Source organism: Gambusia affinis, linkage group LG23 (genome assembly GCF_019740435.1).
Source record: "Gambusia affinis linkage group LG23, SWU_Gaff_1.0, whole genome shotgun sequence".
Classification (NCBI taxonomy): domain Eukaryota; kingdom Metazoa; phylum Chordata; class Actinopteri; order Cyprinodontiformes; family Poeciliidae; genus Gambusia; species Gambusia affinis.
The window spans coordinates 9,500,632-9,522,965 of NC_057890.1; the positions used below are offsets into that span (position 1 = coordinate 9,500,632).

Genomic DNA, 22,334 nt, shown 5'->3' on the forward strand with positions numbered 1-22,334 from the left:
ATTTAGACTCAATCTCAGTGTGAGTTTATACGAGAGTTGGTGATTTGAAAACAGTTAAAGCCGTTTCCATGCCCTTTCATTTGCTGGATTGATTGTGTTTGTGGCCCATTAAGCCATCTCGGGGGCTGATTGAACTGAACTGATGAATACTTTGAGATCGAAGAGCAAAAAAAGCTACAAAACGCAGCAGGGCACTGAAGCTTATTAGCTAAAATCCATTTTTAGCCTCTTTTCCCCCTCATTATTGTGACACTTTAAAGAGAGGCTTGTCACTTGGTAAATTTTCAAGGTGGCAATTCTTGCATAGTTGTATATTTCTACTCAGGAAGTGTCCTTCCCTTCATAGGCACCCTAGAGACTCTTTAAAAAAGCTTTAAAAACACAAATCTTCTATTGATGGACAATCTGTTGCATCTCAAACATTTCCTTTTTAATAGATTGTTTCTAAATCTTTTTTTTTTTTTTTTTTTTACTTTTTGCAAAGAAAAATATTTGGCTTTTTGAGGTTGATCAGAATATGTAGTGCCTATTATTTGTTGGTCTGTTAGCTATCATCATAACTTGTGCATATGTACGAGAAGAAGTTGGAAGTTCCCCACCACCCAAAGTGACTGGAGAAAAATGATTTTAATTTTGGGTCATTAAACCTCCATGATCATTTTTAGAGAGAGCTTGGTTAGGAAGCAAAAAACAAAGACTTTTTTGTTCTCTTCATTAGAAAAGGAGAGAATGACTCAGCTTTTTGTAAGTAAAAAATGTGAAAGTACGATGGAAGATCTGTCACGCTGGGGAAATGTTTCTCTGAGAACACTGCCAGTGTGTAAAAACTTAAATAAACATCGGTTGGACCCTCCCATAAACTGAAAATAGGTCGTCACTGGCCTTTCTATTGATTTGTCAAACAAATCGACAAATAGAAGATTCACCAGAATTAGTCGTGGCTCTCTGTTCATCTCAGCATGATTTAGAGAGACTTTATGGTCTAACCTTGTAAAATATTTATTTTGGAAAAGGCATGATCATGAAGATGTGATTTAATAATTGTCCTACACGATTAAATTTAAAAAATATTCCTTCACTTTCCATTCCCAATGGAGGATTTTGACGGCTGGTATCAGACGGACCTAATTCCACCTGCTCCTCTCTAAATGTGTGATTATATATTCCGTCTCGTTCGGCCGTGTCTCTTCTCAAAGCTTTCTTTCCCCTCGTTCTCCTTCCTCTCCATCACTTTGGACCTCCCGCAGAAGAACGAGGGCGATTTGTTCCATCGGCTCTGGCACGTGATGAATGAAATCTTGGACCTGAGGAGGCAGGTGCTGGTCGGCCACCTCACTCACGACCGAATGAAGGACGTCAAGCAGCACATCACGGCGAGACTGGACTGGGGCAACGAGTGAGTATCAGGCCGCCAATGTTTAAGTACGTCTCTCATAGAAGCAATACGGGTTGGAAATCAAGTATGCCGTCTAAGGCAAGACATGTATTTGTTTGAATTTTGGCAAAACCAGCGCTGTTTTCAGTTGCAACTGTGGTTGGTGATATAAACTTATGATGTTTGGGAGGTATCACAAGAAAATGTCTTTGGCTTTGCCTGAAAAGTTTGTCCTCTTGTAGATTTTACAGTGAGCTGACTAATCTGTCGTCCACCCAGCCTCTTCCCGTTCGAGGCAGCAAAAGAAACAATTGAACCAAAACTGTAAGATCCTTGAGCGAGTACGTTCTGCTCCCTCCTCCTCTGGACTCCGCAGGGCTTATTTTTCTGCCATTCTTCCGAGGTTGTTGTTGCGAGAATAAAGAAGAGATTTTCTTCTGATGACTTTTCCATGAAGGTCAGACTCCTGCCGAGTTCAGCTAAATCTATGATTTGTTTTTTCCAGAAATCCCACGAGCGGTGTCTCGTCAGGTTTTCTTGGTCTTGCCCAGTTCATCTTGACCTTCAGACGCTTCTGTTTTCGGCTCCCTCTTTATCTCGTCAAAGCTGCAGGACTCTCCTGCTTCGTAGGCAGAAATTGTTCACGATCTCTAGAGGGGGTTGTTTATTGTGAAATGTTGTGAATCCAATTATTTACAAAGGTTCCTCTGATATGATCCCACAGGTTCTATAAAGTGTTAAATTTGAGTTGAACATGAAAACTTGACTTGTTTTCTACATGCACCAGGGAGATATTATCCTAAAGATATGATTAATTTGTATTAAAGAGTTTCATCTAGCACAAGAGTCTGTTTGTGTGACCTCCAACTTTTCAAAGTTCTTTATACCTTGAAAACAAAATGCGCTAGTTTATTGGTGTTATGAAGCACCAATAAGCATATCATTTTTGCCAAATAGCATCAAAATCATCAAAAATATTGATGCCTCGAGTTAAAGAAACTCAGTGTTTCGCCTGTTTTGCAGTTTTCTGGGAGATTAGTGGAGCATGCCAACAAAATAAGGGAGTAAATCTACCTCTAGGTCTCTTCAGGGTGGTGGCGTTCATCTTACCGATTTGGCTCGACTAAACTCCTCTCAGGGGGGAAGAAAAAAAAAATCTCTCCTCGCTTTTTACCTCGGCTTATGTCTTACACATTTTTGCAGCTCTGTTCTTCCTCTCCAGCTTTCCTCACTTGTCACACGTCTGTCTTTTGTTGTCACCTCTCTTCCCTGTAAGCACGCTCCTCACTCAATCAAGTCGGTCTCACACAGCCGACACTTTCTCCATCCCTCCTGCTGTTTGCCTCTCTCCAATCTCGTACCGCTCAATGCTGATGGGTTAAAAGAAGGGAAAGAAAAAACCCTCAACTTGTGTCATATCCTCATTCTGTGTGCTTTTTACCTTTTTTTTTTTTTTTTTCATTCTCCTGCCATTGGTCATTCTCAAACATCCATGATTAGTGAGAGTGTGACATGCTTAGAGAGTCCCTCTCTCTGGGCCTTCTTCTCTTTTATTGCTGCAAAGGAGACACCTAGAGCTGAATGGTGTTGGTCTGAACTGCAGGAGAAGGGATGATGAAAGAACGGTTTTAACTCCCACATCGGGATAGTGGATAGTGGAGAATCGAGGCAGGAGAGGCGCATAAGTGGATATGAGCAACTGCTGAGAGTTGCAGGAGGACAGAGCAAATGGAAAGGAGCTGAAGAAGAAGTCGGATCATTTGTCAGATGGATTTAAAACTCCGGCTGAGGTGGCAGTCGTGTTGATTTTTGCAGCTGTGCATCACAGTTCAAAGCTCTCTGTGTGTGATTTGTCTTATCTGTGTTTGTTTTAGACAACTCTGCTTGGACCTGGTGCCCAGGCGGGAGTTCAGCATGGTGGACCCAGACGAAATCAGCGTAACAGAACTGTACAGACTGGTGAGGACTCCTAATGTTTGTCAAAACCTAATTTGTTGTTCAGATAGTTGAGGGACTTTCCCTTTGATGGTTTTCTACCTATGTAAGTGTTGGGCTGCAATCTTTCGCCTTATGTTTCATCAGTGTTTTACTGACACTGTTGATTTTTAAAAAAAATTATTTTACTTTTTTTTTAATTTGAAGGTCTGGGCTGACTTTCTGGGCTTCCCTTAATGCACTTTACAAGACGAGCAGGACCAATTCCTATTAAATTATATAGTTTGAGCAAAAATCAATTCAACTCAGTCATAATGCTATCCAGTTGTATGGTCACCATCAGAGCCTATTATGTACTATCCAAATCAATCCAACATATCACAGAGTAAAAACGTTTAAAACACAATATCAGTAGGTTACAGTTTGTAAATATCTAAAGAAACTCAGTTAATTTGGGCCCTGTACACAGAGAGAGGAGTAGTGTATATTTTTGTGAGCCATGTAGAAAAAAAATACACGTCCGCGTGACAGAAGGCAGCACAGAAAAAAGTGTAGTGGGTATGCCGGGCCAATCGGTGGCGCTGTCGAACTTGAAGAGAACGGTACAAAAAAAACAAGAGTATGAAGCGAACGCGAGATAATTAAAGACATCATTGTTTAAAAAGAAAGATACAGTTCACATAACTCTCTGAAGATGCACAGATCAGAATTTTGTGCTTCGATTTCTGATCTCTGTTTTTTTGCTAAGTTGTGGCCAGACATCTTCAATTGTACGATTTTGTTGCCTTCAGACACTAATATTGGTTGCAGAGTGTCATCTTTAAGGCTGATTTGATGGCAAATCAAATCAGCCGTTTTACGGCGCTATAATAATGGTAGTTCAGTTATTCTAAAATAACTGCGCTACCGTTGTTATTTTATTTATGTGGCGGCCATATTGGGGTTTGGAGAATCTTTGTACTATGCATGTCAGAGTTCTGATTGTTGCGGTTATTCCAGTTTCCTGTTTGCATAGACGATATATTCTTCACCTGATTACATTCAGCCTAAAAAAATCTGATTTATGTTTTTGATGCATCTTGGAAGCAAACGAACGTTTTTGATAACTGCGTGTGGCACCAATGTCAATGTTTTCCTCCAAGAGCAGCATTGCTGTTGAACAGAATTGACCGTCCTCCCGTCTGCTTCCATATTCCCCCCTCCCACCCTCCCTCTGCCTTTTCCTCCAAAATTTTTCCCACCCGCCTTCTCTTGAACCCCATCCACTGTTACCGTGGCAACCACTCTTCTGCCCCATCACGGTGCAAGGGGGGAGAATTATATCACACGTACTCTCGCGCTGTGTCGGCTTTTGCTTCAGAGAGGGGTAATTGAGGCCTTTAATCCGTCTGTTTCATTTCGGTTGTTAGCCGAAACAAAGGCAGCCACAGAGAGATGAAAGCAAAACAACACACCTCTGTTACAAAATAAGCAAATGACTGCAATTCCCAGCTACACTGAGGGCGATATAAAAAAAAACCCAAAAAGAAAGGCACTCGCCGCATGTATAAATGACAAAGACCCAGAAATGAGATTACACAAAGGCACAATAAACCATGTAAATGCTGTGTAATTACATCAGTGTTTCTCAGTGAGATCTTAAGTTGTAAAAAAAAAACCTGCAGCTTATGTATTTCATGATTTGTTATTTTGTTGTGGCTTACATGAGAGTATATTTTTTTTGTATCAGAAACGAAAACAAGGAGACTATGTAAAGTGGATGACAGCAAAGTTAACAGCAAAAGTAGTGACTTTAATAACTTCCTCCTGAAAAACAAAAGTCAAGTCTACATTCAATGGAAAAATTACACTGATTTAAAGGTAGTGAGAGAAAAGAGACACGGCTAAACCAAGATACAGCAGGAAGGATCAACTTTATATAGGAAAGAAAGAAAATTAGAGCTTCCTAAGTTAATAACAGCAATACCTCCATCAATTTCCCAATCCAGGAAATGGATTTGGATAAACGTACGAGCACCAAAGTGTTTGGGCAGGCCGACTTTATGCAGGAAATAAAAACAAAGGCGGTACTCAAATGTTACCTTGATGACGTCCTGTATCTTGGAAAAACACATACATACACAGAAGCACTGGACCAGGAGAGCTTTCTGTGGAAAAGAGGATATTAAAATGATACACATGTAATGGCATACTATTTGTACAAGTGGCTCTCTTCAGGAAAGGTTAACTTCAAGGTCAACAAATCATGTTACATTTGCGCAGAGGCAGGAAAGAAACCTTTAGTGAAGCAGGCAAGCACCAGTACAGCTGAGTGCTGCTAAATATTTGACATCTAGAGGTTTGAATGTTGGATTTATCTTAAGACGTTGGTAACATCGTGCAACATTGAGTCATAAGCTCTTCTGATTGGTCTGTAAAAAGACGTTTCTCAGTTTTTCTGTACTTATTCCGAAAGTAAATTAACACAGTTTGAGATTTTGGCTTTAGGGAAAGGATAAGAGGATTACTTTACTATCAGAAAAGCTTCGGTTTAATTTGCGGCTCTGCGTATTATATTGCCTTTATCCTGGTTGCAAGCGAAAATGTATAAACTTGTTTTGAATTTGACTTGTACAAATAAGGGGTTTTTTTTTATCATATATTTATTTAAAAAAAAAAACTTATGTAGAAAGAGACACTGACTTTTTTTGAAATAAAAGCAAAAAAACACTAATTGGCTCCTTATTCTGAGCCTGAGTCAGCTCACTTGGGATCGTCTCCTACTGCCCAAATGCAATCGAACCTCATACTTCCCACTTAGTCCTTGGAGATTGAGATTAGTTCATTAATTGTGGTGAATCATACAACTGTGAAGGATCACTCAGGCCTGGCACAGGACCTGCTGGCAAAGCCTCCTCTTTGGCATTGCTTGTTGTGCGAGAAGGCCTGCGCTCTCCCAAGATTTTTGGCACCCTTAGTAAAAGACATGTAAAAAAAAAAATCAGAAAAGAAAAAAAATTTATATCATAGGCTTCATATTTTCTCAGTAGTTTACTTTTTCCACAAAAAAGCCAGTGGACAATGGCTTTTCTTAAATTACCCGTTCTCATTTTGGAGAATTTCTACATGAAACGGGCCTTTGTTTGTCAAGTTTACGTGTCAGGGGAACAGTCTTGAAAAGTTCAACTCTGCAGTTAAAAAAGTAGACCACAGTGTTTGCTACAGATATATATATATATATAAAAAAAAAAAAAAAAAATTCCCTTCTCACCCACCGCGGGTGGTGATTCTTCTTCCTCTTAGCTCGGGTCCTCTACCAGAGGCCTGGGAGCTTGAGGGTTCTGCGCAGTATCTTGGCTGTGCCTAGGACTGCACATTTCTGGACTGAGATGTCTGATGTTGTTCCTGGGATCTGTTGTAGCCACTGTTCCAGTTTGGGGGTGACTGCCCCGAGGGTCCCGATGACCACAGGCACCACTGTGGTCTTCACCTTCCAGGCCCTCTCTGGGGCCTATATATATATATATATATATATATATATATATATATACATATATACATACATATACATACATATACATACATATACATACACACACACACACACACACACACATACACACATACACACATACACACATACACACACACACACACACACACACATACACACATACACACATACACACATACACACATACACACACACACACACACACACACACCCCTTGACCCCAAGGTCTAGGGGTTCAGTTTCACAGAACTAAGACACAGTAATAATCAACCCAAATAATATAGGAGAGAATAAAAAAAAAACAAGAACTAACAAACTAAAGAATTTTAAGTGTAAATGAAATTACAGAGTGTCCAAACAAGTCAGTCTAAAGTAACTCAAAACAACCCCAAACAAAAGACTAAAGGGAGCACCAAACCTCCCTAGCACCAGCTTCTAGCTTGAAAAAGCAAACAAAGGCACACTGCTCTAGCAGACCAAACAACAAAAGTTCAAAACTGCCCAAAGCAGTTACAAAATACAAGAGGTGGGGAACAGCTGAACAAAACCTCTTTCTGCTAGCTGCCCCCCCTGGAGGAATATTTTAGGAGCCTTTTATATGGTGCAGGTGGGCCTCGTCAGCGTCTGATTGGCTTTGCTGATCCAATGGAGTAACAGGTCTCCTGCAGCCTCCAGGCAGCCAATCAGGAAGGTGTGCTCTTACAGCAGAACCTGCATAACAAAAAGGAGCCTGCACAGCCCCAAGAGGCCAGGGGCCGTAACTATATATGTATATATGTGTATGTACATGTGTGTGTATGTATGTATATATATATATGTATATGATTTTTTTTAAGAGCAATTATTTTCTAACACTGGATTTTTTTAAGAGATGTGTATTTTTCACACCCTGTTTCTCTCCTTTTCCCCCTTCAGTCTCGCATTCTTGTCGAATCACAAACACTGACTTTAATTGAGGTGTATGAAGCAGTGCAATGCTCTGGACAATTTTTACGACTTTCAGGAAAATGGGTAAATGCGCTCTTGGAGTTCAACTTGTCCTAAATCTCAATTAGCAGTAGCTATGCATACAATTAAAAGACATGATTCTGAAAATATTAGAAGTAATGCTTTGTCTGGCCAAAAAGCCATTTTTGTAAAAAATAAAAAGCAGGTACAAACGAAACAAAAAGAGGGAAAAAATGCATTTAAATAGGTAGTTAGACATTTTCTTTCCTCTTGTATTGGCTGTCTTCCCCCTTGTAGTTTTTCCAGCTTCTTGTTTGGTTCACTTTGTATTGTTCTCAAAAATTCCTAAATAATAAATAAATAGACAAAATAACATTGTCATGTCCAGCTGTCTCCTGCCTTCTTCTCCCTGCCTTGCCATTGGAATGTCAGTCTGCCGTGCCCGTCCTTTGTGTCAAGTCATCCAGAAGCTGACGCATAACCATAGATTGTTCCCAACAGGCAGCTCTAAACGACGCGCCGAAAATAACCTCATAATAAAAACCCAAAGCATAAATTAGGCATTCCTCCGGAACTAGTCATTTTACGTCAAACTCTGCAGCCCAGCCCCAGCCTGTGTCGTCGCTGAGGCACTGATCCCTTAAAGAAGTCGGCGGCGGCGGGCGCCTTGTTTTTAGATCGTTCCAACAGGTGGCTATTTCTGGGGCCTCAGTCATGCAGGGGAGACGGGACTAGACAAAACATATTTGTCACTTCAAGAGGCGTTGTTGTTTTTGAAATGATTTATGAGCTCATCTTTGCCGGAGTCTCATGTGAATAAGTGGTTTATTCAACGATGTGTTTATAACAAAGCTGTTTTCTACAGGACATTGTTTTCTCGTTGTGTCTGTTTATCACATTTGACTTGCGTGTGTGCATCATGTCTAAGTATGGAATCTCCTCTTAATGTTTTGATATGCTGGCTGAATTTTTTCATCAAAGCAATACTGACTGTACACAGCAAATGCCAGTGATTGTTCTGGCATTTCTAAAGGTTTAGTTTAACAGTGGCTGTTTATTTTCCCCCCTCAATCTCCATTCAATTGTTGTCATGGTAGTGTACCTCTAATGCTCTTCCTGTGAGAAACCTTTACTTTAAGTGAAACTACCTGATATAAAAATACTGCAGTGTTAAAACTATTTCATTTAAGTCTGTACTTGCTTGTCTTTTGTATCACAGTTTCACTTTAGCCAGCTGCTAAAGTGAAACCCAGCACGTTTTTGATGCGTGCTGGGTAAAATAAAAAAAAATCAAATCAAACTTTATTTGTATAGCACATTTCACCAGCAAGGCATTTCAAAGTGCTTTACATCAAATCAAACACAAAAATACAATGCAACACAGAATCAACAATAAAAACACAACATAGTCAGATTCCGTCAATAAATTTGCAATTGATTACGTTTCAAATACAACTCTAAACAAGTGGGTTTTTAGTTGAGATTTAAAGGAAGTCAGTGTTTCAGCTGTTTTACAGTTTTCTGGAAGTTTGTTCCAGATTTTTGGTGCATAGATGCTAAATGCCGCTTCTCCTCGTTTGGTTCTGGTTCTGGGGATGCAGAGCAGACCAGAACCAGAAGACCTGAGAGTTCTGGAAGGTTGATACAACAGCAGCAGATCTTTAATGTATTGTGGTGCTAAACCATTCAGTGATTTATAAACTAACAACAGTATTTTAAAGTCTATTCTTTGAGCGACAGGGAGCCAGTGGAGGGACTTTAAAACTGGTGTTATGTGATCTATCTTCCTGGTTTTAGTTAGAACGCGAGCAGCAGCATTCTGGATCAACTGCAGCTGTTTGATTGATTTGTTGGACAGGCCTGTGAAGACGCTGTTACAATAATCAATACGACAGAAGATAAACGCATGGATGAGTTTCTCTAGATCTGGCTGAGACATTAGTCCTTTAATCCTGGTAATGTTCTTCAGGTGATAGAAGGCCGACTTTGTAGAGGGGTAGATCATTTCTGCCTCACAGATTCTCTTTTCCCTTTTAAATAATCATTGGGTTTTCTACATATGATCATAAAACAATCTTGGGTTAAAGTTCATAAAACAGGATTAGGTTAAACTGTGTGTTCTTTTTTGTTGTTGTTGTTGTTGTTGTTGTTGTTTTGGACTAGCTGTCAACTTTGACCTCCAGAACTGACTAATCTTGATTTAAAATAAACACCAGGTGCTACTTGTTGCAGGTGAGATACAAACTGCATATAGCCTTTCAACAGCTCCTCACTTCAAAAGTGCCAAACTATCCCTTCATGTCGGATCTGTTAGCTTCCCATTAATATTAGAACAGCTGAATTTATTTTTTTAAAAATGCTGAAAAATATTAATTTAACAAGTTTGAAGGTTATGTCTCAGGGACACAGTTTCAGCACCGTCAACTCTACGGTTGATTGTTTGTTGGTGTTTGTTTTTGAAAACACAATATGCAACTTTTTGCTGATGCAAGTTGTCAATTTGATAGCAGCTTGTTCCTCTCTGTCCTTGACTTGCCCCCGTTGTGTATTTGCAGTTCTTCTTTTCATATATATATATATATTTATTTATTTATTTTATTTTTTTTTCTTCTCATTTTCAAATTTTTAGTTTTATGACCTCCCCCTGCCTCCCATCCCCCCAAACCTCCTGTTGTGTGTTTTACTGCAGCAGTGAATGTAAGACATGATTTGGCAGTACCTCCTTTGACCATCTGGTGCTGTTTGTGTGCAGTATTTTTGGACATCGACAGCAGACCGGGATAAACCTCTCATGCTGTTAAGTGAGCAGTAATGCGCATGTTGATCTAGATGGTAGTTGCCGTTCTATGATGCAATCCTGGGCAAGTCCTTACTGCTGTTATTCTATATAGCCTGACCTAATGCAGCATGTAATGACCACCTGCAGACCACACTGAGATGCGACATTTACTTTCTGTTAATCATGCTCTTAGTTTTGCTGCATTAAAAGACCATTAGGTCATTTTTGCACAGAATATAAATGGACCCTCATCAGTAGGGAGATTATTACTTTTAGCTGTTTAGGTGACATAAAATGCCCCTTTTTTTACATTCTTTGGTGTAAACAAGTTTTTTGAAAACATTAGTTTTATTTTGCGTAGTCCAGTATTCAAACATTTATCATCTTTTGGATTAAGATTTTGTGTGGTAGACCAACAAAAGCAGTGCACAACTGTGAAACGGATGATGCAGATATTATTATGTTTTATTGCAGATGAAAACCCAAAAAGTTTGGCATACATTTTAATTCAGTAACCCCTGAGTTGAAACCTTTTGTGAATCCCATTTTGGTTTAGTTACAGCTTCACAACAGCTTTGCGCGCCTCGAAATGAAAGTGTTGCCCATTCTTCTTTGCAAAATAGTTTAATCTTGTCCAGATTGTACAGAGAAGACATATAAACAGATATATGTAAGTTTTCCGGCAGATTTCTGCCACACAATACACAATAGTGGTTTGCATGCTGTCAAAAATGTTTTGTAGCCTAATCCAGGCCTGCCTTGGGCCTTCCTTGATCTTCATGTTTGGCATTGTTCTCTAACAAACCACTCAGACCTTTACAGAAGAGCTGCATTTATACTGAAATTAAATTAAAAACAGGTGGGGCAGTTGATATGTCCTGATTTTATTTAGCCATCTGAACACCCATCACTTTGCAATGGTTTTTGGTGATATTTAGTGTTAGTTCCTCACCATAAATGTCTCTTGCGCATTGGCTGGATTATCTTGTTCTTCTTCTTTTAGGCATCGGAGGAAACTGGGTGAACACAAATGCACCACCACACTTTTCACACTTATCTAACTAATCTCAGTGAAACACACCGAAGTTTACGACATGCTGTAAAGTAAATGCACTCTTTTGAAAAACGCCTCATTCCGCAACCAGTGTGCTCAGTGTTTTCTTCGTAATGAGCCTGAAACAACAAACGCTAAACAATCCAGCTGAAGCTCTCACCATATTACCTTCTGGTACTGTAGGCAGTCTGGAATATTACATGCGTAATTACCCCGATCTGTTTTCACTTAATCTATATCTGAGCCTCTTCGGAGTTTTGGATATAAATGCAAATCTGCCTACAAAAATGGGCCCCCCCGCTGTGGGATGTCCGGGGGGGATGTTGCTTATCTCTGACTTGGAAATTCAATATTAAATACAGAAGCTAAAATGCGATTGGTTTATATTTAAAGAACCGAAGCAAATGTTTTTTTTTTCTTTTCTTTCCGCCCCCCTTTAGTTGTACGTGTTTGTTTGTTTTCATTCCTTCAAGATTTAAAACGCACAAACTTTCCAACTTTTCTTTCTGTTTTTTTTTTTTTTAAACTTGTCAGAGATTCTCCAGCTGTGGAAGGAGATAGGAAAACCTTTTTTTTGTTTGTCTGCTTGTTTTTTTAACGTTGATTTTCTCCTGTTTGCTGCAGATGGAACATCGGCATCGTAAGAAGGAGACTGCTACACCCGCGAGCACCCACCACCTGTTTGTCCACGTGAAGAGCCTGATGAGCGCCAACCTGGGGGAGGAGCTGGAAGTCTTTTTTCACATTTATGACGGACGGGAGAATCGGCCGCTCAGGTGAAAACCCTGCAAGATCCGAGTAACACAAATCTCTGTTTGGAAATGTTAATCTGTTCCAGCTTTGATTAATTATGGAATTGATTTTGAGTATATATATATATATATATCCATCCATCCATTCATCTCTCCAGCCGTCATAGTTTTGGATTTTCTTATAGCAAAGCAACAAGATAATCAAAAATAGTTTTTGGTTCGGAATTTCTTTAAATTTACTGAAGTTTTCTGTTTGGTCAAATTACAGTCACAAAGGTTTTTCGCATGGAGCCTCTCATTAAAGTCCACTTGGACACATAAAAGTGGGCAAGGCCGTGCTGTTACTGTTAAATGATGACGTCTTAGCTGCCACATGAAAGAACCTCTTCACCCATGGAATCCGTTCATGCAGCATGAATGCATACTCGCACACGTCCACACATGCCACATCCTCCTGATGAAGTGTCGCCCCCTCATCCCCCCCACCAAATAAAAGAGAGGGAGGGGACGGCGATTAAGCTCCCTAGTTTCATAGTTCAAAGGGAGGAGAATCCATTTTATGTCCAAAAACAAGAGGCTTTTTAAGGGCAGAGAAACGAGGATACTGAACAGTGAGTGGGTTGAGAAACGAGCTTGGTGTCAGCTCGTTTGAAAAGTCGTGCTTTGCCTCACAGTATGACAGCAGAAACATGAGGGTGATACTGATGGGACCTAATGTTTTATTACTTTATCTAGGACTCTACTGCAAAAAAAAAGTTGTTTTCACCATAATTCAAGTTAGAAGAATTTTTTTCTCACCACTTGTGTGAATAATTGACCGTTCACAGGAATGGGCTCGTTTGATAACTGAGCAAAAACGCAGAAAAAAACCATTTGGCTTGTATTGCAAACGGTAATGCCAGTACCATCACTGCTTTAGCCAAAATAGCATTGCATATACTTATTGGTGGTATCGGAGGAATTATTACAGTCTGTGGCTTATAATTAAATTTTTTTAAATTGTTGCTTTTGAGAACTGCAGCTCTTTAACCAGTGCATACTCTGAAACCTTAATTAGGTCCTGATGCTTTCGAGACTTCTAAAATGAATTTTTAATTGTAGGAAAAACAGCTACAGTTTAAAAATATAAACTTTGTAAAATTTTAGAGAAAGCTGAAAGTGGGCCGTGCCATTTTTTTTCACAAGCTTTTCATCCAACTTTATACAATTTTTCTCCCCCCCCCCCCTTTTTTTTTTCTTTTCAAGTTTTCAGACAACTCCATTTTCATCTTACCTAGAGTGAGCAGAAGCAGAGTCTAACCCTATGCTCTCTGGTGTCTTATTAACAGTGGTTTAAGTCACAAGAACAGCGTATCTAAAATATTTTAGTGGCTTTCAACGCTCTCTAAAACCAGAAATGATTTTGTCAACACGGTCATGAGATAGCAAGATTGATCAGTGTAGCTCTGCGAGTGCAAACCAAAGCCACGGTTATGAAAGATTTGAACATTTGAAAGAGTTTCAATTAAAAACCATTAAATCATAATCATTGATCAAATTTTAGCTCTCACGTTCAAAATGGGTTTTTTTTTCCCCCCCTCGCTCCTTATTTTACAAGTGCATAATTACTGTCCACTGCTTGGATCACTTCTCTTTCTGATTTCCCTTCTCTCTGCAGCTCTCCTTTATTTCCTCTTTTTATCTGCTGCTAGCTGCTATTGAGTACATTAACCAGGCTTAAGTAATCGCACGCCGTCCGCTTTGTGACGCATTTGATTTAGAACAAACGCAGCAATCATGCTGATCGTGTCGTTATGCGACGCGCCACAAACACCATTTGTCCAACTTTATTGCGAGACTCGCGCAAAGGACGAAAGAAACGAATGCACTTCCTTTCAGATTTCCTCTGTTTTTGCTGTTTCAGATGATTAAACAGTAATTAAGATTAGGCAGTGATAACTGGCGTAATTATGTAATGCAGTGCTCAGATGATGACGCCTAAACCCAATAACTCACTGTGCCATCCTCCTGGTAAGGCCATGCAATGCATCTAAATTGGATTTATATAAAGACTTTCACTATGGCTCCCCAGAAAAGTTGTTTGTTGGTGTCCTTCAGATTATCCTACAAGTGCGCTGGGGATCATCAATACCTAATTTAGTCAATTTTAGTCAATTTGAGACGGTTTTATGTTTTCTCCGCAGTGGGGGGGGGTTGAAGCTTTTTGAATCTTTTCACCTACTTCGTGTTGTCAGATGGGTTCTATTTCAGTGATTCTTTGTTTTGTTTTTGTCCAGTCAGAGTAATTCTCTGTAACAGAAACTATGTTTAATTACAGTTAATTCATGATTTAACAAAGGAGTAGTTAATGTTTCCATATATAGCTTTACTGAATTGGTTTTTCACCTAATTGGGGATATATTGGAGAAAACTGCCTAATGTATTTACTTAAGTTTCTCTGTCTGGTATTAAAATTAGGTTGAAGCATTTATAAGTAGCAATATAAGTAAAGTAAAAGTTCAAGATATCTCTAGGGGGCAAATACTCTTTCCAACCATTTTCTATTACTTTTAATTTGCATAGCAAAGCTAAAAATAGCAGCAGTTGTGGAGTAAAGAGACTTGGAGTTTAGAAAAATTCCCCTAAGAGTCCCATTTCCTGAGATCTGAGTACAGTTGTCCTTTTTGGAAGAAAGTCGCAGTGGTAACTCATCAGTGTTGACTGTGAATACGCATGCACACACACACACGCACACACATTAAAGTAATCCAGCTGGCAGAGCGCCACACTGTTGCTGCTCCTACTGTGTTGTCACTGGCGTTTGTCAGACGATCATGTGTGCGAGCAGATGGGGTTCTGACCCGTCGCCACAATGCTGCGCCAACTCAAGCAGCCATCGCAGCTTCTTTGGGTCCAATAGGGACTCCTTGTCAAGCCCTTCGGCAGGGTGTGTGCACACTTGCACTTGTCATGCTGTGCTGCGTTCCTGCCGGTCCTTGTTTTTTGTTTGTTTTCTGTTTCTTATTTTTGCTGTGTAAGTTTTTTGTGACAATCAAAAGCCAGCTTAAGGGGAAGCTATTACTCAAAATTGCCATGCTGCATGTTTATATACTTCTGTTTGGGTTTAAATGCTTATAAAAACAGCCCAGGATCTTAAAAGAAAAAAAAAAAACAAAAGCACCCAGTTGTTTTTTTCTTTTTCCTTTTTTTTTTTTGGAAAACAGGTAATGTTTTTTGATGTCTGAAAAACGAGCCGTCTCAAAAACCTGCTAAATTATCCTAGCAAACCCAAAGGAGCTCCAGCAAGTTATGGTGCACAATGGCTGCTGGAAAAGACAAGTGTTCTGACTATCCAGTAATCAACCATATGCTGCATTCCTGTTGGTTGTGCAGAAGTTGTACTTCTGCTTGTCAAAGATGTATGGTTATATAGTTGCGCATCTGCTTGCAGCCATTTTCACATGCAAGTGTAGACGTGGAGTTCAGAGCAGCGTGACCACCAGCAGGAGCTTATTTGGATTTAAAGTGACAAGACGCCCTAAAACAGCTTGTTCTGAAAGATAAGCAGAACTGATCTGACTAAAATCTCATGATCTAAGATTGATTTTGTGCAAAAAAAAAAAATCTAATAAACATGTTTTCACCTGTTCAGGGAAGCATAATAGGTCAAATCCTTTCTCCATTGATACGTGGAGGAGTTTTTTTTTTTTACACCATCTAGTCTTGTATTGTCTTTTTCTTCAAATTTGAGTTATAAGTGTTTTCTCCTTTTTCTTCTTCTTTTTTAGGTATCCTCTTGTCAGTTTTCCATTTAGCCTCAAGTGTTGCATTTAAAATCTCCTTTTCTGATTGGAAGGCACAGAGGGAGTGAATTTAGCCCCCTTTTTTCACGTCAGTTGCTCACTACCACCGACCCTTATCGGGTGAGCTCCCTGCTCCTAATGCAATCAGCAGAGGGGCGCAGCAAGCGCCTTCAGAACCCCAGAGGGGAGGGAAAACGGCCACTCAGGCTATGCTAATGTGAGGGGTGATAGCAGCAGATAAGGTCCCACCGGGGGCGGAACGTCGCTCCCCTCTGTTCCAGCGATCAACACGCTGCAGCTGCGAGACAGAAGATTTGCCAGCGAGGGAGGGTTTGCCTCGCGTCACGGCAGGATCGGCCAGTGCCTCTGTGTTCTCTGGAGCGGTCGTTAATTGGTGGTTGGGGTTTTTTGACAATGAGACCGCTAATTAGGGTTCAGGGAGCGCACGCAGAAATCTCACGTCTGATGTGAAGGCATCCGTCTCCATATGTTTGGGAGAAATGGCGTGGAAAGCCGCGGAGAGAGAGAGCGGCTAATGAGGAACAACAGCCTCGAAATCAAACTGCCGGCAGACCAGCTCGCTCCAATACTGTTGATTTTTTAAAAAGGGAAACTTTACAGAAGGAATACATGTATGAAAAATCATAAGAGCTTGTATAATTAATTATCAGGAGCATAATTAATTCAGGCATGAGCTCCCACTGCCCTACATACACAACGCATTGAGCTTCACCCCATATTTATATCAGCGGCAACTTTTTTTTTTTCTAGATGTTTCCCCATTGTGTAAAGGTTTACCTTTCTTCCCTTTTACCTTCTTTCATATTTTTTATTTTATTATTATTTTATTTTTGCTTTATTGTGTAAAATAGCTTAAAAATAACTGAGCACTTGTTTAATTCCAAAACAAAAGAAAGTGGAAAAATAAATATAAGAATTTGGAAAATTGATTTTTGCATCTTAATCTGTGCTGGATAAACCTATAGGATCTGTTCAGATGCGCCTACTGTGGCTGGTGGAAGCTAGCGGGGCTAGCGGCCTTACCCATTGTCAAAGCGCTGGTGAATTACAAGGTTTTCTCTCTGCTTATCTGTAGACTGTGAAAGTCACCTAACTGGATTAGCCCTCAGTTCGTCAGCCAGGATGAGAGGCGCCCAGCAGGACATGGCTGCTGCCTCGCTTAAAATGCACAATATAAAAGCCGGGAGAATGAAGTACAGAGAGAAAAAAATAGACTGCCAAGATTCATGCTTTTTTGGGGGGTGCATGACATTCAATTTCAAAGGCGGCCTGGTGCATTTGAGGTCAAAGTTGTTTCGTTTTCACATATTTCTTGTTTTATCCATTCGGTGCAGATGTTCACATCAGGGATGTTGTGCAGACTGGAATTTTGGAGACGTTTCGAATTGTGCTGGTTTTGTCTCTGTAGCAGAAACCTTTAAGATGAAAAATGAAACGCTTCAAGAAGGAAGAATGGAATTGCAATTTATTCAAGCATTTGTAAGTAAAAGAAAAACATGCACAAGGCCAACCCATCCATGATGGCAGCATTAGGATGTGGGATTTAAAAGAAAATGTTTTTTTTATTTTTTATTAATCAATCTTAACTAAACTTATATATTTCTGTTTGCAGCAGTTGGCTAAAACACTGGACGATGGTCCATGTAGACAAAAGATTCAGGTCATTTTAACTTTCGGTTAAATCCACACGGCTAAAAAAAGGTGCCATTGATAAAACAGCTGTGGTAATATTAATTTAACATTTTCATCTTGATTGTCTGATCACCTACATCCTGTTTTCTACTTCTGTTATTGTAACGGCCGGCATATAAACTACCAAAGGCGTCAGTATTTACAAATCAGACTTTTACCAACCCAAAGAAAACTCTGTCACCCGTCAGGCATTTTCCAGATAATCTGTGTTGGGAATTGGATGATCACACTCTCCATCTTTCCTCTTGGCTTGTCTTTCTGCCGCCTCATATTCCATTTCAGAGCGCTACGGCATGCAGTTTGATCTTTGAAGTGATTCCTCCGATGCCTGCTGCTCAGCACTTGACATTTCTGACACGGTTTCTAATCTTTATTCTGTTCCTGCTCGCAGAGTAACTTGGACACATTCGTTGTTTTTCGGGGGGTTATTTATTTATTTATTTATTTATTTCCTGCAAGACAGTTAGCATATTCTCCTGACCTCTTTAATCTGTGTGTGTGTGTGTGTGTGTGTTCACTCCCTCCGTCTGTCTCCTCTCCTACAGCGAACGCTTCTTTGTCAGGCTGAATAAAAATGGCTTGCCCAAGTGGCCTGAGAAGACGGAAAGACAACGCACGCTGTTTGTGGTGAGCATCGTCTGGGAGCGATTGTGTGCAAATGTTTCATACAGTAAAGTAAAAAGCAGCAGAATGTGTGAGTCCTGTCTTCTTTCAGGATTTGGGAAGCAGCGATCTACGGAAAGACGTCTACATTGTCGTACACATCACACGAATTGGTAAGAGGAACTTAAATCTTCATTTTTTTATGTTCATCTGATGGGTGAATCTCATTACTTGGTTAAGTATATCAATAGAAAGTTGAATGGAAGGAAAAAGTGTGGTAGGAAATGGTGCACAAGCAACAGGTGTAGCCATGAGATGACTGTTAAAAAAAAAGCCCATTCGGGGCGTACTCCGGTGGCGTAGAGGGTAGCGCGCCCCACGTTTGGAGGCCGTCGGTCCTCGACGCGGCCGTCGCGGGTTCGATTCCCGGACCCGACGACATTTGCCGCATGTCTTCCCCCCTCTGCTTCCCCCTTTCCTGTCAGCCTACTGTGGTGGAGGGGATACTAGAGCCCACAAAAAGGACCCCCTGGGGGGAGGGGGGGGGAGAAATTCAACAATTTGGGGAGAATTGATCATTGACCAGGCAAAAGTGACATTTTTATCACATTGTTTATTGAAGTGTTCATTTCTTATTCAGACCAATCAAGTTATGCTTTGTAAAAAAATATTTGGTCTTGTAGTATATTTCAGTTTTCTGAGAAGTGGAATTTAGGATGCATTTATATTTGGATTTCACTTTTACATCCGAGTTGCTGAAGTCGATGAGCTTTTCTGGTGTTACTTTGATTTATTTGTGTTCTCTCAGATATGGTGCATTTTAATAATTCTCTTTGGTTCTGTATTGTGTGCACGCATGTGTGTGTGTAGGGAGGATGGGAGCAGGAGAGAAGAAGAACACGTGCAGTGTGCAGTACAGGCGGCCGTTCGGCTGCGCTGTTGTCAGCATTGCGGATCTCCTCACTGCTGACTCCAAGGATGACCACTTACTGAAGGTTTATGCGTAAGTCGGAGGAGAAAATCTTCCTGTTTTTTTATGTTTGTTTTTTTTTATCAGTTGAACGCTTCCTAACCAACAATTTTTTTATTTATTTTTTTGTCCATTACAATGTAACTTTTAGCAAAAGAACTACTCGTTTTCTGATGGGCTTTGTTTGCAGAAGCATTCGCCGGTCCAATATTGTTTGCTCCTGTGACGCCCTTGAGGTTATAAGTTACGGGTGACACAGAAATTTGACCTAAATTATAAATGGAACATGTAAATTTAGCTCAAAAATGCTGCCTCCTGTTTTAAATGCGCGACAATAGTAAACAGGGTCTGTTAGTTGGGTCTTTGTAGAGTTTCAGCTGAATGCTTTTGGACTTTGGGTCTGCAGAATATTTTGTTTCTGTCGTACGTTAGGTGATTAAATTCCAATTGGAAAAAAAAAAAAACAGTTTTAATTACAGCTGTCTTCACGTAGATGTATTCCTACAACAATACAACTTAGACGTTTGAATGCTTTGTGTATCTTCTCCAATTCAGTCATGGGCAAAACCATGCGTACATGCACTTATAAAGGACTTAAAAACATATGTTGACTTCTTGTTAACAATTAGGTTGAATCATTGGTAGTAGACACTTTTTTTTTTTTACCAGCATACAACTTGTTTGACAAATCATTGTATTGATCAATAAAACAATCAGAAAGTCTAAAGAACTTAGGGAGGGTCTAAGTAGAATAATTCTGGATTTACACTTGGTATGAAAGTTCTCTAGTAAGTAAGTAATTAAGTTTTATTTAGGTTGCACCTCCCACAGGTCAGAAAACCACAAAGTGTTTTACAAGCAAACACCCATTGAAAACACAAATGATTAACACATAAAAGAAACAAATAAAAACATAACACTTATAAGGCCATGGAGCATAAAACTGTTTTGCTCTGGTATGTCTCAACAGGAAAACACTCCCAACACAAAGTGGCTTGACCTCAACCTCATTAAAGATTTGTGGGGTTTGATAAAAAGTCGCAAACAGCCAGTTTACATGAGCTAGCGCAAAGAAGAGCTGTCGAAAAATCTTCTTAAAATTATGCTAATAGTTACTTTATAGTCTGTCTATCATAGTGACTTGCTAAGGAATGTTTTACTAAAGTTAGTGGGGGTGTATGTATGTATTTGAGATGGAGTGATTTATACAAGTCAGTAAAAGCACAGCCACATATAGTATTCACTTCTGTAAAAAATACTTATATATTGGTTTTATTTTTGTTTCCAATTAAGATGCAACACAGAGATTGAGTGGTACCAAATTCACGAGAACATCATAAAAAAGGCCAATTCCAGGTACAACTTGTCTGGATCCAACACCGGTAAGAATCTCTTTTCATCTGGGGGGAAAAGCTTTATCATTCTTTCAATGCAAAGAAATTTTAAAACTTGTATAATTTTTGGTAAAAATGAGCAAAGTAATGCCAGACCCAGCTAATGCTGTATTAGCTGTACCTCTAATGCCAGACTCAGCTTTTCTGTGATGTTAAAAATCTCTGTTAGGATGGCTTGTGTGTGCAGAAAACCTGCAATATCGCATGCATTCAGGTGGTTTATATAAATAGATAGCTGCGTCTGCATCGCGCTGAACATCAGCATCAGCAGTTTCCCATAGCAACAGGCTGGCGGGGAGTGAGAACAGTCAGTGCCTCGGATGTCAAAGAAAAACTGTTGGTGTGAAAAGGTGTCATAAAAATGACATAAAAGAAGTGAGGAGATCCTCCTTGTATATTGTTTTTCATTCAATTTTTGACTAGTTCGCTATTTGTCATTGTCTAAAATGAAGCTACCAGCTAGAGTAACTTAAACTTGCAAAGGATGAAGAATAACTTTAAAGCTAAAGGAAGAATGCACTGAAAATACCGAAATGAGATTAGAAAGGGCAATGAAAGTTAAAAATTTGGTACGCAAACATACACTTACTAATAAATTTCCAAACAATGACCTTAACCTGAGAAATTACATTTCGGATTTATAGATTTTGCATGTTTCCCAAACAGCCGGTTGGTGTGCATACTGCATCTAATGGCTGGCATGGAGACTGAAAACACCATTGTTCACCTAATAAAACAGCGTGGTAACTGAGGAGTGTTGGCAGTAAGCAGGGGAATTGCGGAAAAGTGGTTAGCAGAATATCAAGAATCCCCCAGAAGACCAATAACTTCTTGAGGGAACTTATTGCAAGTCTGAGATGTTAAACTGTTATCACTTCAAGCGTGTGCATGTTCATAAGTAAGAGCCATTAAGCATGTTGTGCAGAGTCTGAGCAGTGCTTTCGAAGTGAGACATGAATAGCCTAAAATAATTCAAATGTGTTCATATTGTGGAGAGAAAAAAAAAATCTGCCAAGCCTATTGTATTTCTTAGTTATAGGCACAACAAAAACCGAAGCCCTATCTGATAATTGGAAAGCTAAGCACCCGTTTACTTAATTCGTCACAGCTTCCTCCTCCTGCTGGTTTCTTATCTCCTACTCGACTTCCAACAAAATCTTAATCAAGTTTCTTCTGAGAATTCGGCTTTATTTGCTCATCACTGTAACTTATGCATGACTTGGCCCTATTAACATCACAGCCTCTCCCATGGGATCAAATGATCAGGAGATAACTTGCGCAGTTCGCTGTCCGTACTGTTAAATCCATGATTGTGTGTGCGCTTCTCTTCTTTACTCTGCTTGATGCCTGCAGATAAAAGTGGAAAATGTTCATACTTTATGTAAAATAACTGTCAACATCAACCAAAGACAACAGAATATTGAATTGTTTAGCCCGCATGTGTCAAACTCAAGGCCCGTGGGCCAAATCTGGCCCGCCATACCTTTTTATGTAGCCCGCCTAGATTCTAGACTAAACATTAATTATTGTTCAATA

General features: G+C 39.8%; 1 protein-coding gene across 3 annotated transcripts in view; it reads left to right on the forward strand.

Annotated features, from left to right (window-relative positions):
* The window catches only part of dock4b (dedicator of cytokinesis 4b), a 183,004-nt gene that overhangs the window by 99,091 nt on the left and 61,579 nt on the right, over positions 1–22,334 (forward strand). For all 3 annotated transcript variants that reach the window (XM_044108066.1, XM_044108068.1, XM_044108067.1), the window contains 7 exons: positions 1,248–1,396; positions 3,250–3,334; positions 12,209–12,360; positions 18,377–18,458; positions 18,547–18,607; positions 19,305–19,437; positions 20,698–20,786. In XM_044108066.1, the coding sequence (XP_043964001.1) occupies positions 1,248–1,396; positions 3,250–3,334; positions 12,209–12,360; positions 18,377–18,458; positions 18,547–18,607; positions 19,305–19,437; positions 20,698–20,786 (751 nt within the window). The remainder of the gene's footprint in view (positions 1–1,247; positions 1,397–3,249; positions 3,335–12,208; positions 12,361–18,376; positions 18,459–18,546; positions 18,608–19,304; positions 19,438–20,697; positions 20,787–22,334) is intronic.